At 29.0% G+C, this 18,720-nt stretch overlaps 1 protein-coding gene and 1 long non-coding RNA gene across 2 annotated transcripts; one reads left to right on the forward strand and one right to left on the reverse strand.

Annotated features, from left to right (window-relative positions):
• Positions 1–4,006: 4,006 nt before the first annotated feature.
• On the forward strand, positions 4,007–5,696 carry LOC129901225 (protein RGF1 INDUCIBLE TRANSCRIPTION FACTOR 1-like). Its single transcript, XM_055976349.1, has 4 exons — positions 4,007–4,265; positions 4,364–4,552; positions 4,641–4,856; positions 5,026–5,696. Exons 1-4 carry the CDS (start codon positions 4,263–4,265, stop codon positions 5,275–5,277), a joined length of 660 nt encoding a protein of 219 aa, XP_055832324.1. The 5' UTR covers positions 4,007–4,262; the 3' UTR covers positions 5,278–5,696.
• A 960-nt stretch (positions 5,697–6,656) lies between these two features.
• On the reverse strand, positions 6,657–8,452 carry LOC129901226 (uncharacterized). The gene is made up of 3 exons (XR_008769793.1): positions 8,377–8,452; positions 6,907–6,939; positions 6,657–6,727 (listed from the first exon to the last, which is right to left on the reverse strand). It is a non-coding gene; the product is annotated as an uncharacterized LOC129901226 (long non-coding RNA).
• Between the last annotated feature and the right edge of the window lie 10,268 nt (positions 8,453–18,720).

An 18,720-nucleotide genomic window follows, 5' to 3' on the forward strand; every position in this document is an offset into this window, starting at 1 on the left:
AATATTTACTTTTGCTAGTGTCTATTTTACTCTTTTCCTTGTGTGAATATTAGTTATGCGTGTGTGTGTTATATTTTTATCTTTGTGATTGAAATATACTAGTAGTGATATATATTTCGAAAAATTCATATGAAGGATTGAAGGAGGTGAATTTGTTCAATAAATCTCATAAATCGAAAATCGAACCGAAATAAATCGAACCGAAATTGTGAAAACCGAACTGAACCGAATTTATTTTAGTTTGGTTTGAATTAACATTTTCACAAACCGAAAACCGAAAAATCGAACCGAAATTTGCAAACCGAATCGAATCAACCAAACGCCCAACCCTAATTATAATATCTTCTTGAGAAAAAACAAAATAGTAATTAAGAATAACGATTAGCATATCATTTTCAATTTCTGTTATAATTAATTAAGCTTTACCAATAAGATTCCACCTAGTTATCAATTGTACATCAATCGATAGATTACTTGAGATTTGCGGCATGAAGCATAGTAATACGCATTAGTTTAGAGTACTCGTATGGAAAAGTGAACTTTGTTCAAGAAATGTTTTGATAGTTTTCTGACAAATTTTTTACCTTCATAAATCATAACTAAACTTGAGACACCCTTTTAGAAAAAGAAAAAAAATCCTCAGTTTTGTAATTCTGGATCAATTTTCCAAAAAAAATAATTCGTAATCAATAGCATGTTTTATTTGTTTATTTACTTTTGTAGGTATATTTTTTTAGCGAAATATATATATATTGACATACGCACTCATCAAACTGCGATATTTCTAATTAAATAAGCAGTTGAACAAATGATAAAATATTTCGATTAGATATTTTCAGCTTAAATTTCAGAAAAACTTATATGTGTGTTTTCAAGCCTTCATTACATAGATAAATTTAATCATATAAAATATGTTATCTTCTTTAATTATACACATCAACCTCCATTTGAACAAGCTTGAGATTTTACAACTTATTGAGACTAATCATATAATTAAAGAAACATATTTTAGGTGGTTAACTCATGATTTACGTATGTAATAGGCACTTGAGAATACACCCACAAAATAAATTTCAAAGTTTGAGATAAAAATATCCAATAAAAATATTTTATCATGTGTTTAGGTATTTAATCAAAATATATCGTAATTTAAATGTTTAAATAAAATTTACTAATAAATTTAAAAAATTATGAATATATGAACCCCTTTATGATACTTCTTGATCCATTTATTTAAATACCTACGGCATAAAATTCATTAAAAAGGAAGCGACAAATAATATTTCTATTCCCAAAATTCAATTTTTTCAGTTGAAGTCAATAGTAATATTTTATATAACAATAAAAACCAACTTTGAATAACTCCAATGTATGTCTCAATCACACACTATTGATGGTGGAGTCTTGAACCTCATCACTTACTTCTCTAATGTTTTAAATAATAATAATAATATATTGTCATTACATTTTACAGGAAAATGAAATAACCTGAACCACAGACTTAATTCAAATGCCTAATTTTACCCGATAAGAATTTGTTCACACTTAATATTCAGTAAATACATAATATGTCTATATATCAAGAATAACACTTAACTGTGATTAATTAATATACATTATAGTCTTATCAAATTACTTAGCTATAGTAAGTTTATGCAGTTTGGTGTGTAATTGTGTAAACCACCTATACAGATAACAATTAACCTTAAAACCTACTAAATTAAAAAGTTCTTATTGTGGGAAAATATCTATTCACTGTTAACAAAATTATATGAACATATAACATGAAAAGTTTCTAGGTATATGAACTCTATCAGGTGGATGCATCACTACCATAAAAATAACTTTTAGCAGCACGCAATCAATATACACATTAACAAAGAATGTTAAAGTTTTTATCGATATTAATTAATTGTTATTAGATTCAATGTTGTTGTAGACTTTAACAACATTTACAAATAGGTCTAACACGTATTGCCTCTAAAAACATATGTAAATTGTCGTTAATTAATTACCGCTAAAAATTATTTTTGATATAGTGCATTAGTGTTTCTTGTTTCCTTTTTTAAGAATTTTTTTTTCTCAGAGAAAATAAAATATTCAAGAATATGATGAAAGAGGAAAATTACAAGAAGAAAACGCTCTTTTTTTTTTTTTTGAATGATTGATATCCTTTTCTTCTGTTTTGGTTTGAAGAGGGTATTGGCACCAGGTTACGTTGCCTTGTACATTGTACATCATATATAGAAGAAAACAAATTGAATTTGATTAAGATAAACTATTTATGGAGTGTGACTCGGCCTTCTTTTTCCTCTTTCTATATTTTATATCCGACAGTTTTTTTATTCACCCAAAAATATAATCTATCTTTATAGTAATATTTAATTTATTAAGATGTTTGTAATCTTTAAAAATATTTACTACTTAAAATAATTAATAAAATTATCTTGAATTTTTAAATGATAAATATTTTTAAAATAATTAATTTTAAATATCACGATAAATAATTTAAGATGGAAAAAGGTATTATTACCGTGCGCATTTGAGCACAACACCAAAATAGTCAATAATGTACCAAATATACCAAATTGTAAAAATGGGGAACAATATGCCGGTTGCCATACTATTGAACCCACTTACCCAGTTGAATATTAGAGATTGTAATTTAATAAATCTAATGGACATGATTATTTAGTTAACAACAATTAAAAGGAGGAAAACAATAAATTAATGGAGAAAAGAAAGACTAAAAAAGTAGTAATAATATGGACCTAAGAAAGCATATGTAGGCATGAAAATGAAAGGGTAATAAATCACTTAAATATAAATGGATAAGAACGACTCACAAGTCACAAATGACCCCTAATTCTTATGAACCCAACAAGTCGATAAGCACCAGGTAAAACTGTTTTTTCTTGATGTTTGGTATTTGTATTAAAATTTGATTATATTTTAATTTATATTGTAAAGTTTCACATGAGAATATAACACTTTTTATTAAGATAATTTCATATTCAAACGTACTTGAATTCAAAATCTTTAATTGAAAATAAAAAAACACTTATTTATGCACTAACACCTTGTTTGGAGGGTTGTTATCCGGTGTATTGTATTGTATTATTAATTTAGATACCATGTGTATTTTAATTGTTACTTAAATTATAAGCAAAAAATTATAATATTTTATATCAATGATTCTAATATATTATAATTAAAAATATATCGTTCAACTGTATATAACTTAACAAATGTGACCGTATCGTTAGATCTGTTACACACTAAAACACCATTATATTCAACTCAATTTTATACCTGAACTTAAAGCATTGAAACTTAAGTAACTAGCAGTGATCTTTTTGAAGTCTCTAAGGGTTCGTTTGCTTAGTAGGTCAAAAGATTAGAATTTCGAAGATTTGATTAAAAGTGACCAGAAAAGAGAAGGTCGAGGAGGAATGAGCGGAAACTATATTGATTAAGTGCAATTTCTAAATTAGGAAAAATTAGACAAAAATGAATTATTAGGTTATTTTATTTCATAATTTCTCTTATTTATTTATATAAGAGAGAGTTTGAAGCTGAAGTAGGCAAACGTGTGTAATATTTGTATATATTTTGGATAAAATATTCATGATCGATGACGAAAAATATTTTAATTATGGACATCTTAATGGAGCTCTTCACATTATATTTGAATGAAAAAATATATATATTATAATTTATTTTAGAGAAATTTAAAATCATTTAATGAATACCACTTAAAAATTTTCAATATTAATACTATTTATCATATATTATTTTACACTTAATAAGATAATTTAATATTGTTTAATTAATACCATTTAAAAAATAATTTTATGAATAAATAGTGAGTAATTTTCGTAACACTTCCAAAATTATTTATACTGCCATAATAAAATTTCTAATTTCGGGATATTCCGCACCCCCATTTCATTATTAAATACCATTCATATTTAAAATTAGATGATTAAGTAACAAAAAGAAAGCCCCACAGCTCACAGTGCCATCCCCAAGCCTTACAAGTAGCCATCCTTTCTCTCACTGCCTCCACTTCCTAAATTACCCCCAAAACCAAAAAATCCCACAGTTTCTCTTTCTTTCTTTCTCCAATACTACATTTTCTTTTTTGTTCTCTCACACCATATTTATTGAGAAAATCAATACTACTTAAAAAGTCTTTCAAACTGGCGATCGACAACCAAGAAGCCCCAATCTGTGAAATCAAGCCTAAGAACAGGCGTATCATGGTACTATTTCAATACTCAAAACACAAAGCCGTGCTGTTTCTATCATTCATATAGTTAAAATTTCTCTGTTTTTGCTAAAAATAATAATCTGTTTTTAGGGACCTGATGAGGATGACAATAGATGGCCTCCATGGTTGAAACCATTATTGAGGGAACGATTCTTTGTTCAATGCAAGTTACACGCTGATTCCCACAAGAGTGAATGCAATATGTATTGCCTTCAATGTATCAATACTCCTCTCTGCTCTCTCTGTTTAGCCCATCACAAAGATCATCCTGTCATTCAGGTTTTTCCCCATTTTCCCTGTATTCTTTCATCATTTGAAATTGCTCTGTTTTTGAAAGCTTAAACAGAGTGTCACTTTGTTGAAATAGATAAGGAGGTCATCTTACCATGATGTGATTAGAGTGAATGAGATTCAGAAGTATTTAGACATTTCTTCAGTCCAAACATACATTATCAACAGTGCCAAGGTTGTTTTCTTGAATGAAAGGCCACAGCCTAGGCCTGGAAAAGGGGTCACTAATACCTGTCAAGTATGTGAAAGGAGTCTTCTTGATTCCTTCAAATTCTGCTCTCTTGGTTGTAAGGTATACAAAATTAGCCATTAATTTCTCTATTATCTTGCATATAATTTGACTTTTAATTGGATTGTGGGTGCCCATAAACTTCTTTATTGCACACATTTCAAGGTAATGGTAATGGAAAATCTTTGGCATTATCAAAGTTGGGAATTTCTAAATTTGATCAATTGTACAGATTGTTGGGACCTCAACTAATTTCGTGAAGAAGAAGAAGAAGCCGAAGAATTCGCCGGAGAAGAAGATGTTGCCGGCGGCGGAATCTGAAGACTCTTACAGTAGTAGCAGCAGCAGCCATGGCCGGCGAAACAAGATTCAGAGTTTCACTCCGTCAACGCCCCCTCCAACTTCTGCTATTTACAAAACGGCCAAGCGTAGAAAGGGAATTCCTCATAGAGCCCCAACAGGAGGACTATTCATAGAATATTAATCTTTGCAATCCCAGTCCTTTAATTTACAATCTAAAATGCATAATGTCTATACAAATATACTGCCTAGTTTATCAAGAATTGCAACTTTTCCAAAACCCATCAAACACTAGTGCTTTCTCCAAAAAAAAAAGGCCAGTGTTTTAGAGCTCTTCGTCCATAAGGAGCAGTATTGTATATAGTTGTTAGGATTAAAATAGGGTATGTGACAAATTGGAGGTGTGGAAGTTGAAATAAGAAAAAGTGTAAGGTCTAATAACGTTGGGCTTAGAAAATAAGCTTTATAGTTTGATGAACTACTTATTTTAGCTATTGTTTAAACATAAATTCTGAATGTCTCTTTGAGCCTGTATAATCTAAAATGTAAATATATTGTATTGTGATTATTAGAATACTTAACACCGTGTCGACATTTGGAATAGAGCTTCAGCATTATAATTTTCTCATCTTTTTTTATTTCATATAACTGACACTTCCCTATCGTCTAAATTTTAGTGCTAATTTGCTAATATTCCATCTTATCACAATATCAATACTTTTATATGAATTGACATGATGGGTTGAAAATCACTTCATATATATAAACAACGGAAGTGTCACGAAAGTTAGGACTTTGAATTATAAATATACACTACACAGTACACAATCCCTATATTTTGGGCATTAATTCATTTCAATGTAATAAATAAAAAGGATCAAGTAAATTTGGTGCGTTATTTAATAAAGGTTGGGGTAAGTGTAAATAATGTAAAATTAGACTAAAGGCAAGTTGGAGATGGTGGGTCCATTGGAGGAAATGGTGGCGGAATCAGATAGGAGTACGTGTCGGATGATGTTTGGTGTGAAGAAAGCAAGATGTCTTGGTTCGTGGAATCTAAGAGTTAGGTCAGCCGCCCTTTGGACATATAAATTCGGTTTTTTCCTTTTCTTTTTCTTGGTGGAGGGGTTTTCTATTACAGGACTTCTATTTATGGCTGTTGGATTAGTATTAAAATTGAATGGTCATCGTCATACATCGGGAAACTTACCTTTTCTGCATACACGACTATATAGTAAATTATTTCGTCCGTCAATCATACTATTTTAAAATGTTCAATATTCATTCTATTTCATATTAACTAAATTAATGTATATATTCATGCAATGTATAGATAATATTTAAATATATACTTATTATATAATTTCAAATTATATACTATTAAATGTATTTTTTAAAACACTTCACTCATATTAATTCAGCATTAAAAAAATTACTTACATATATAACATGTGGGTAGAATAGGATATAAAAAAATCAGTGTTAATCAATAAAATAGAAAGAAAATCGGTTATGTAAATGTTATAAAAAAAAAACTTAAATAGGTCAATAGGTAATAAATAAGAAAACTTTCGCGTGAACAAAAGTTATTGAGTTATCAATTTCTCAATCTTCTTATCTTCATTCAAAATCTCCTGCAACATTTGATTAAATAAATAGATCATCACATACATATGAAAAATATATGAACACTTATTTTAATAAAATAATAACGAAAGTTAGCATTTAAAAAGTTAAAATGCTTGACTAAAATTTTTGATAAAAGGTTATCAAAAAATAAACAAACAAAATAAGAACAAAACAAATTACTTACTTCAATTCAAACCTGTATATAACTATCGCTCATCTGCATATAAAAATTAAAATATTAAAACAGACAGAGTTTATAGAAAATAAAGAATATGAAGAATGAAGTAAATATATTAATCAATAAAATTAATGATCAATAACAAAAAAAGAGAAGGAAGCTTGATGTTATATATAATTGTAGGAGTATGTATAAGAAAGGTTAAGAAGTTAGATTTATTCTGACTCTAATTTTATTTAAATTCAAATTCAAATACTATATTAATTTTTTAATGAAAGAGTTTTTAATCACTCTTTTTTATCCTTAATTTTAAAAAAATAAAATGCATATTTTTTCTTCTAAGCTAAAATTTGAACCTATCACCTATTACTTTAAATTAGCTTAGGTTCAAATTTTAGCTTAGAAGAAAAAATATGCATTTTATTTTTTTAAAATTAAGCATAAAAAAGAGTGATTAAAAAATCTTTCATTAAAAAATTAATATAGTATTTGAATTTGAATTTAAATGAAATTTGAGTCAGAATAGAATTCTAACTTCTCAACCTTTCTTATACATACTCCTACAATTATATATAATATTAAGCTTTCTTCTCTTTTTTTTATTGATTAATATATTTACTTTATTATTATTGTTATTGTTGTTGTTACTGCTATAACTATTTATTTATTATTATTATTACTATCATGATTTTTTAAATTTTATTTTTTATATATATATATACATACATACATAAATGAAGCTTAAAAGTTAGGACTCTGTTACCATTCAAATTTCATTTAAATTTGAATTCAAATATAATATCCATTTTTTATAAGTTAATTATTCAAATTGAGAGAAATATTTGAAATCAACAAGATATTCCCTCCCACCCCCCTACGTTTTCTCCTTTTTCTTTCATTTATCTTCCTTTTCTTTTCTTTCTTTGTTTCTTTAATTTGTTATTTTTCTAAAATAAGATTTAGCCCCCACCCACCCCCCACCCCTCACATTTTCTCATTTATCTTCTTTCTTTTTTCTTTTTTTTTGTACATTTATTATTATTCTTATTATTATTATTATTATTATTATTTCTACTATTACTATTACTATTACTATTATTATTATTATTATTATTATTATTATTATTATTATTATTATTATTATTATTATTATTTGTCACGATCCAAAATTGGCCATAAGTGGCACCCACACTTAACCTCCTAAGTGGGAGAACCAATGATACAAACCTCAACTTATAAAATATGACAATAACGCGGAAGCTCAATTTATGAGAGTAAGAAGTAATTAAACCACTAAAGTCTATTAGATACGTTTTTCCAAAATCTGAAAGTCATCACTTCAAGGAAATCTAATTCTAAAATACTACGTCTGAAAATATCAAACACCAGAATAATAAATAACTTAATGTGTCCGAAAACAAAGGACATCATGCTATGCCCGAGAGAATCCAACACGATCTAGAAGGAATAGCTCACCCTGGAACCTGATGTGCTGGACACTGGCTAGAGCTGAGGTCGAGTCGAAATCGCTGGAACACTCGCTGCACTCCACAAAATAAAATAAAGAAAAATACAAGTAGGGGTCAGTACGAGACTCAAAATAAAAATCAATATGCATAAAGTAATAGCGGAAAATCAACCACAGCACTTAACAGGTGGCAACCAACAAGATCAAGATCAAGTGACAACACAATGAACAATTATATAACCAATCAACAATATCAAGATCACACATGAGGACTCAGGCCTCCATATCACACTCTTTTGGGAAATGAGTTATTGGAGATTGAGTAGCATTAAGTCATTTTAATATATTTTTCTTTAATATTACCGTGTCGGAACGTGACATCTGATCCAATAAAACCGTGTCGGATTGTGACACCCGATCCCAATATACCGTATCGAAATATGACACTCGATCCCAATATACCGTGTCGAAATATGACATTCGATCCAAATATAATTAATTTATCATTTTTTATTATCACATTTCACTTTATTAACAATATTCCATCAAGCTTTCTTTATTCAAGGCATCACCTTTGATAGGGCAAGTTCAAGATTATGGATTTCACGGTCTTGGATTTCAGACCAATCACAACCACATATCAATCATCCAAATCACAACAATTGAATGCATAGTAAACTTCATCCATTACTCAATGACTATCAATCACTATTAAGAGTCTATCTATGATATAGAATAAACCATAATCTACCTCCACCGAAGAACCGAAGTCAAGCAAGCTAATTCTCCAATGTTTTTGCTTTCCTCAATGCCTCAAAATATTTTCAATCTACCAAATATACAATATTCGTAAGCAAACGAATCCGTAGACACCAATATTAATATTATGTGTATGTATATATATTTAACCTAGACTCAACAACTCATCCAACTCTACAATCAATTTTTTAAAACTCAATTCTAGGGTTAATCCTCAACTTCTCCAATATCATTACTCTAATAATATTCATATAATATAATACACTAATATTTAATTACATATATCAATATATCGAAGTTGATCAAATTTATAATACTATATGAAAAATTCCAACCCAGAACCAAAGTTTTCAATCATGCAAAAGGACGAACATATGTATGCATGAGATAATTTATATCTCAATTGAGTGATCATATAACCTATCAACCATTGCCTAATGATTGGTCATTATTGTCATAGTAATAGCTTTAAAAGTCAGTATTTCTCCCCTGTTCAATTTGCAAGAAAATCGTACTGCCAATATGAGATAGACATTTAAGATCTAATTCATCCAATACCATAATATTATAATTAATAGTTTCCACCCAACAATTAATATGTATAAATAACATTGGAGCTTGTTTAAGCTTTACCTGTAGCAATTTTTGTCAATTCTGTCGACGCCAACTAGTGGTTCTCTCGTCCGGCAGTTTGAGCGTAAGCCATTTGTATTAAAAGTGATAAAACTTATTAATTTATTTTAATAAATATAGAATAAGTGGTATAGGATATTAAATATATTACCAATTTAGCGCATTAATTAAATAAGTTATTTAAATTCACCCCTCAATTAAATAATCATAGTTATTGAATAGTCAAAAATACCCATTAAAAATTTATGGGATTAGTCTTTTATGAAATAAAAAAACTCTAATTCTCAAAATGACCTAATGGGTCGTTACATTATTATTATTATTATTATTATTATTATTATTATTATTATTATTATTATTACTATTACTATTACTATTACTATTACTATTATTATTATTATTATTATTATTATTACTATTATTATTACTATTACTATTACTACTATTATTATTATTCCTATTACTACTATTATTATTATTACTATTACTATTATTATTACTATTATTACTATTATTACTACTATTATTACTACTGTTATTATTATTACTATTATTACTATTATTATTATTATTAATATTATTATTATTATTATTATTATTATTATTATTACTACTACTACTACTCATGCTAATATTACTGTTGCTATTACTTTGTTGTTATTGTTAACAACAACAACAACAACAACAAACCCAGTATATTCCCATAATGTGGTGTCTGGGGAGGGTAGAGTGTACACAGACCTAACCCCCACCTTGAAAGGTAGGGCGACTGTTTCTGAAAGACCCTCGGCTTTAAGAGAAGACAAGATAAAAGGTCAGATAGGAGCAAACATATAGAAAACAAGATGAAAACAGAAATAGCAAAAGGGAAAGTCGTGGTAGAGTGGTACGGGAAGAAAGAGGCATAACTACAATAAATAAATAAATAAGATAAGATAAGATAGATAAGACAGTCAAAGTACAACGGCGCCACAACTATAAACAACAATACAATGCAGAAATCAAAAGGCAATAAACAATGAACAGAACTACAACTACTATGGTGCAAAAGATGAATCACTTAGCCTTTAATCCTAATCTCGGTCCTCCACGAAGGAAGTTATAGTGCGCTTATGCGCCTACTAGTAGTTATAATTATAATTATTATTTCTATCATTATTATTTGTAGTTATATTTTTATCTTTTAATTTAATATTTAAATTAAATGTATTTAAATTATTTTATAATATATGAAAATGATTATAAGTTTATTAAATAGTAAGAGTTCATTTAGAACTCTTCAATCATAGGTTTCTAGTTTTAAGCTAATCAAAAAAAATAATCTGAAAGTTTAATATTTTTAAATTCAAATACTTTTATTTTTTCAATTAAAAACTTTTATTACAATATTAATGAACTTTGTCTTAAAATTGCCAAGTGGCTTTTCCATAGCTTGACACTTGACATAACAACATTGCAAACTACTCTCATTTATAATATATATAGATTTGTGAGACAATGCACACATATTATGAAAAACATTCAACTACATAATTTGAACCATACTTTTCGCTATTGCCATTTGTAAAATCATAAATATAACTTTGAAAGTAGTGTGATTTATCTCCTAGAAAATATAAAACTTCAATAAATGAAAGAGCAAATATGTAAAAAAATTTCATACATTCATCTTGAACTTTGAACAATTCAATTATTTTGAACAATGAAAAATTCCTCAAAAATTCAATTAATATGAAATAGAAAGAGTAATATTTTTTCAATTTAAAAAATCAATAGATAATTTATCATTTTGTGTTGATTTTACCTAATATAATTATTAGTTTGTTAATCTAGACAATAAAAGGACAAAACTTAGTGTACTCAGTATTTTATACAAAGTTAATAAACGCATGAGACATATATTTATATATAAGTTTTTAAAAATTAATTGCGATTAATTAAAATGTATTCTCATCTCAAACATCACTTGATTATAATAACTTTATATGGTTTGAAATAAATATTCGATGTCGATAATTAATATTTATCCAATAAAAATTGATGTGTTTAAATCTTTAAGAATTTTATATCAGTGGTTAATAAGTTTATTGGTCCTTCTAATCTTGAATAATTCTTTTCTTGTGCATTAGCTTTTGAATTAGAGTTAAAGTCAAAGTCAAAGTTGATTTGCATGACCCATCAACTCGATGTTGCCTCACCATATTATATTGTCAATCTCCAAATGTTCACGTCTAGATGTGAAGTGGAGTTGTAGACATTAAAATTTTATGAAACTCTACTTGACATATTCAATTTTAATTAGAACTGTACAAGACCTGTTAGATTTTAGTTAGGGTTTTGGAAGATACACAACCCTAAACTCTAGTTCATGGCTATATAAATGATATTATATTTTCTTGAAAAGGCATTTCGAATATCCCATAAATTCATGAAATATTCACAATGAGGTTAGAATATAACTCAAGCAGGTCAAAATCATCCTACGCTCGAGAAATATGTCACTAACGACCCTCGAATCACAGAAAAATCAGAGGAGAGAAGAATCAAGGAAAAACAGATTTGTACCCATATTGTTTTATCAATAAAATTATGTTTCTTCATTTTTTTGATTATAATTTATTTTTCTATCACTTTAAAATTCGATCCCTTCATCCTTCTCCCTATCATGTATGTTTATTGTTTATATTCACATTCTCAACATAATTTATGTGTTACGACCCAAAATGGGTCATAAGTGGCACCCACACTTAACCTCCTAAGTGGGAAAACCAATAATACAAACCCCAACTTATAAAATATGACAATAACGCGGAAGCTCAATTTATCAGAGTAAGAAGTAATTAAACCACTAAAGTCTATTAGATACATTTTTTCAAAACCTGAAGTCATCACTTCAAGAAAATCTAATTCTAAAATACTACGTCTGAAAATATTAAACACCAGAATAAATAAATAACTTAATGTTTCCGAAAACTAAGGACATCATGCCATGCCCGAGAGAATTCAACACGAGGTAGAAGGAATAACTCACCCTGGAACCTGATGTGCTGGACATTGGCTAGAGCTGAGGTCGAGTCGAAATCGATGGAACACTCGCTGCACTCCACAAAATAAAATAAAGAAAAATACAAGTAGGGGTCAGTACGGGACAACATGTACTGAGTAGGTATCATCGACCGACTCAAAATAGAAATCAATATGCATAAAGTAATAGCGGAAAAATCAACCATAACACTTAACATGTGGCAACCAACAAGATCAAGATCAAGTGACAACACAATGAACAATTATATAACCAATCAACAATATCAAGATCACACATGAGGACTCAGGTCTCCACATCACACTCTTTTGGAAAATGAGTTATTGGAGATTGGGTAGCATTAAGTCATTTTAATATGTTTTTCTTTAATATTACCGTGCCAAAACGTGACATCCGATCCAATAATACCGTGTTGGAATGTGACATCCATTCAAATATACCGTGTCGAAATGTGATACCCGATCTTAACATACCGTGTCGGCTCGGGACACCCTATCGAAATATAATTAATTTATCATTCTTTATTAATACATTCCACTTCATTAACAATATTTCATCAAGCCTTCTTTATTCAATGCACCATTTTTGATAGGGCAAGTTCAAGATTATGGATTTCATAGTCTTGGGATTTTAGACCAATCACAACAACATACCAACCATCCAAACCGCAACAATTAAATGCATAGTAAACTTCACACATTACTCAATGACTATCAATCGCTATTAAGAGTCTATCTATGATATAGAATAAAAGCACGCTAATTCACCAATGCTTTTCCTTTCTTCAATGTCTCAAAACGTTTTCAATCTATCAAATATACAATATTCGTAAGCAAACGAATTCGTAGACACCAATAATATATATATTTAACCTAGACCTCAACAATTCACCCATCTCTATAATTGATTCCCTAAAACTCAAGCCTAGGGTTAAGTTTTAATTCATCCAAATAGCATAACTCTAATATTATTCATATAATATAATACATCCAATATTTAATTATCTATCTCAAAATTTAATTTATACTATGACAACAAAATAATACTTAATTAAAATTGAAGATAACTGGTCACAAAACCAGTTGCGACAACCTGAAACCAAACAACTATTGATCTCTAACTTTAAATATACCATTTATATATTTATCCTCTCTCACTTATAATCCAATCATTATGCCATTATCATTACATTACTAACTCAAATATTTGGCACAATTTTTTCCCCACATTATGCAGATTCCAATTCATAACTTTTGCAATCAACACTAAATTGAACCAATAATATACTAATATATATGGTGCCTATCCTAGCATCTAATATACACAACAAGAATGAAGAGCCATTACCTGAAGCACCGATTGTTCCTTTTTCGGTTATGCCGCCGCACTTTCGTTTGCACATATGTTTTTTCTCCTTTTTCTTTTGTAAAACTCTTGTGTATTAAAAGTGACAAATATCCCTAACTTATTTTAATAATATGAAATAAGTTGTATAAGATATTAAATAAATTATCACTTTAGTTCATTAATTAAATTAGCTATCTAAAGTTACCTCTCAACTAAAGAACTGTAGTTATCGAACGATCCAAAATATCTATAATTTTTTTTTATGAAGTAAACCTTTTTATATAAATAAAAATCTTTTGTACTCAAAACGATCTAATGGATCGTGACATTATGGCAACACAACGATTGAGAAGTGAAAAACCCCTTGCCGTTTTCCATACACTACAAGTCTTTTTACAAGTCTTCCATGGAAAAGAAATGTGAGTGCATTGTGGACCCAATGGCTTATCTCATTCCCCAAATGAAAACTAAACTCCGTCAAGTTGGTAGTTGGGGTCAAGATAATTATTCAAAATAAAATATGAGCATATAATATTTCACATTTGATTGTGAATATAAATTATTTTTGAGAATTTTTTATTCCATTAAATTATGGAGTACTAAAATGATGAAAATAGTTATTTCCTCCTTTTATTTGACATTTGATTTAATAAATTTCTAAAATATTTACCACTTTATTAAATAAAAAGACATTAATTGTTTCTCTCATTTCCATCTTTAATACTCCAAAAGGATGTGTAGAATCGATACTCATTTGAGGAAGGGATGATAAATCATAGTTTAATAAAGTACGGTATATATTATTCTTTGGTGCAATTTGACCCAAGTTTTCAAATATTTTTGGCAAGTTATTTTTAGGTGAAATTTTGGTAAAGTTTTACTATGCGTTTGGCCATAAATTTTTTCAAGTTTTGGTGAAGTTTCAAAAAATATTATTTTATACCTGTAAGTTCTAAAAATTATTAAAAATAGTCATAAGTTTGTGTTATCATTTTATAATGAACATGTTCCGCTAAAAAAAAACTTATAACATAATTGATAACAATCAACAACAACAAAATAATATAGGCAAGAGCAATACATTAATCAAATCAAAAATATATTTTTTTTCAATCTTGTCAGTCAAACTATAATTTTCCGGTGGAGGTAATAACAAACTATTCTTTTATCTTCCCACATTCTACAAACAATCTCTTCCTGATAGGCTTTTATTTTTAGATTAGATGACTGAGAAGATGAAGCAATATTGTTACTCTGAGTCGATTGTTCATCATTTCCATCAACGGTCATTTCATCACTTTCATATTCAGTTAATATTCTATCATTGCTTTAATTTTTACGCAAAAAATTATTTAATACGACACAAGCAACTACTATTTTCACATGCATGTCTAAGTCATAGTTATTCATACCTTGTCGTAGTATTAGAAATTTACTTTTCCACGCACCAAATGTTCTTTCAAATACATTAAGCAAAGAGGCATGTCTATAGTCAAATAGCTTTTTGTCCTTCTTTGGCTCTCTTTCACTTCCCCTGTAGTCTTGCAAATGATATCGTACTTGTTTATATGAAGCTAGAAATCCTTTTGTGTTTCTAAGACCAGCGTCAATAATATAATATTTTTCTACAAAAATTCAAAAACATAATTCAGATCATACTTATGCTTCTTCTTGATTTCTTCCTCTCTAAAATACTATCAAAGATGAAATTACTAATTTACATACCACGTGGTGGAAAAGGCTAGTAAGGGTAGAAGGCTAGTAGGGTTAGAATGTTGTCTTGACCTGTGATGTCTAGGGTTGGTCTTAATTAGGTCTAGGCGTGCTATTATAGTTGTCTTGTTATTGCCCTTTGATTATCACATATATTTTGCTATTGGTATTGCTCTTGTCTTATAAATTTGCATTGCTTTTCATTTTAGCCGCTATGATATATATATTGTTGTTCTCTCTTTCTTGGGATTGTTACTTTTGAGCCGAGGGTCTTTCGAAAATAGCCTCTCTATCTCTATGAGGTAGTAGTAAGGTCTGCGTACACTCTACCATTCCCAGACCCCACTTGTGGGATTCCACCGGGTATGTTATTGTTGTTGTTGTTGTTATTAAATGCCGGGTGGTGGAAAAGAAAAGTTAGACGATGAGTCGAGAATTGCATTCTCAAGCACTTTACTATCATGGTCAGTGCCCTCCCAACCTGTTGCAACAAAGACGAGCCTCACGTCAAAATCACGTGCACATACGATATTTTGTGAAGTACTTTCTTTGCAGTTGTGATATGCTTGCTGCCTATTCTTGGGACCTCCCCTTGAATATATGTTCCATCAATTGCATCAATGCAGTCCTATAAAATAGTAAATACAAATATCATTTCAACTGTAAAGGAGCCCCATTAAAGAATATAACTTATAATTATTTTTAGAAATTAGTTGATAGAATTGTTCGAAAAGTCATTTTACCTTAAATCAAGGCCAAACGTAGTTGTGTCGAATCTTTAATTTGAATGTACATCAGTCACATTTTTTTTGAATAAACATATGTTGGTGCCAATTGACAAGTCGCCACAATGACTCTTCTAAAGTGTCGATTTATTTTTATAGATAAATTTTATTTAAGAGGGATTAATGGTGTTGGTTGACCATATTAATGGAGTAAGTTGGTAAATGAATATTTAGTTGAAATTAATAAATGATGGGTGTTTTTATAATATTTAAAAGTTTGAGGTAATTTTTAAATTTTTAAAACTTCTCAAGTTCTAGTTTTTTCTAGAACTTGAGAACTTGGGGATTTTGCAAAATATATTTGTCAAGTAATGGTAATTTATATTGAAATGACCCGTTAGGCCATTTCGAGTACGAATCCTCCTTCTTTCATAAAATATCCCTTTCGTATATTTAAATTGAGAATTTTGGACTATTCGATAACTTCAGTTAATTAATTGATGGATGATTTTAAATAATTAATTTAATTAATGGACTAAAGTATTAATTTATTTAATATTTATACCATTTTTCTTATATTTAATAAAATAGGTTAGTAGGGTTTGTCACTTTTAATACATAATTAGTTTGAAAAAAATAAATAAGAGAGAACATCAGAAACCCACGAGTGCAACGATGGCACATGAGCACGAAGAGAAGACAGTGGTTTAAGGTAAGCAAATTTCAACAAAATTCAACTCTTCTGTAGATACACATCGAGTACTCCATATATGATAATATAATTATAAGATTTTTTTTTGGTTTGATAAATAAAGAAAATTAAGACAAATTTGTTAATCAATAATGGAGTAACGATTAGGGCAATAATAAGCCAGTTATGGGATGATGATTGATAAATTGTAAATTGGCAAATCTTTACACATTTTTCTTTCCGTGGTCTTAATTCTGCACATTCTCATGGTTAACTTAGTTTTGATTTAAGTTATTTCATCAAATTATAATTCAAGTTTTGATATATTTGTATAGCTAATTAAATATTAGGTGTATTGTATTATATGAGCACCATTAAAATTATGATATTGGAGAAATTAAAATTTAACCCTAGGCTTGAGATTCGGAAAATATGAGAGTTGACATATTATTTGGCATCAAGAATTGGAACTTGATTATAAACTTGGATGAGTTTTTGAGTCTAGGCTAGACATATAATAATATGAGTTTTGTTAGCTTTGAAACCTTATTGTGATTATTTATTTGATTAGATTGTGGTGTTTCAGATACTATACGAAAAGGGAAGGCTCAAGTCTCAGAGTGATTGCTTAATTAATTGAGAGAAATGAATTTTTAAATCTCAATTTAAGCTTGTAGATGCTTGTATTTCATTGTTATGTGCACTGGGGAGTAATGAGAATTGGACTGGGTTATTGACTGTATGATTGACCTTAAAAATGGAGATGAGGGGTATAAAATGACGATCTAATAACATGTATTGGTGGAATTAATGTGATGAGATTATGAATTTATTTTGGACATGTGAAATGACTATGTTGATATGAGATAGGAAATATTATTGTTGTTGTCATGTTATTATCGTGAATCATATGAACATGAATTGATTGCATTGGTTCTGACATATTGTGCTGAAACTGAAAATGATATGAAACAAAGGGGTCGGGCCACACGCTCCGTGGCAGGTATTATGAAATAAAGGGGTCGGGCCACACGCTCCGTGGTAGGATATGTATATTGAGGGGACGGGCCACATGCTCCGTGGTAGGTAACATGGATAGAAATGTTTCCCATGGGTTCCGGACTGTAATTCAGCGGATGTGTACCGATAGAACAAACATGTATCATCTCATTGCATTACATCACATTTTGTTGATATTTGTGAATTCGTGTTTACCACTTATTGCTATGGATATGTTGAACTTGACTTGATATGATTCACTTGATGAGACTACTGATGAGTATTCGTGGACTATATTATTATTATTGTGTAGAGTGTAGAGTTGGGCTGGTTTTATGCAGATTGTAGTTAAGGAGGTTCGGTTGGGATGACAGGAGTACTTGTATCTATTGAGCTTTGCTTAGTTTTAGTTATCCACTTGCTGAGTATCGTGTTGTTTGGT

Source organism: Solanum dulcamara, chromosome 8, assembly GCF_947179165.1.
Source record: "Solanum dulcamara chromosome 8, daSolDulc1.2, whole genome shotgun sequence".
Classification (NCBI taxonomy): domain Eukaryota; kingdom Viridiplantae; phylum Streptophyta; class Magnoliopsida; order Solanales; family Solanaceae; genus Solanum; species Solanum dulcamara.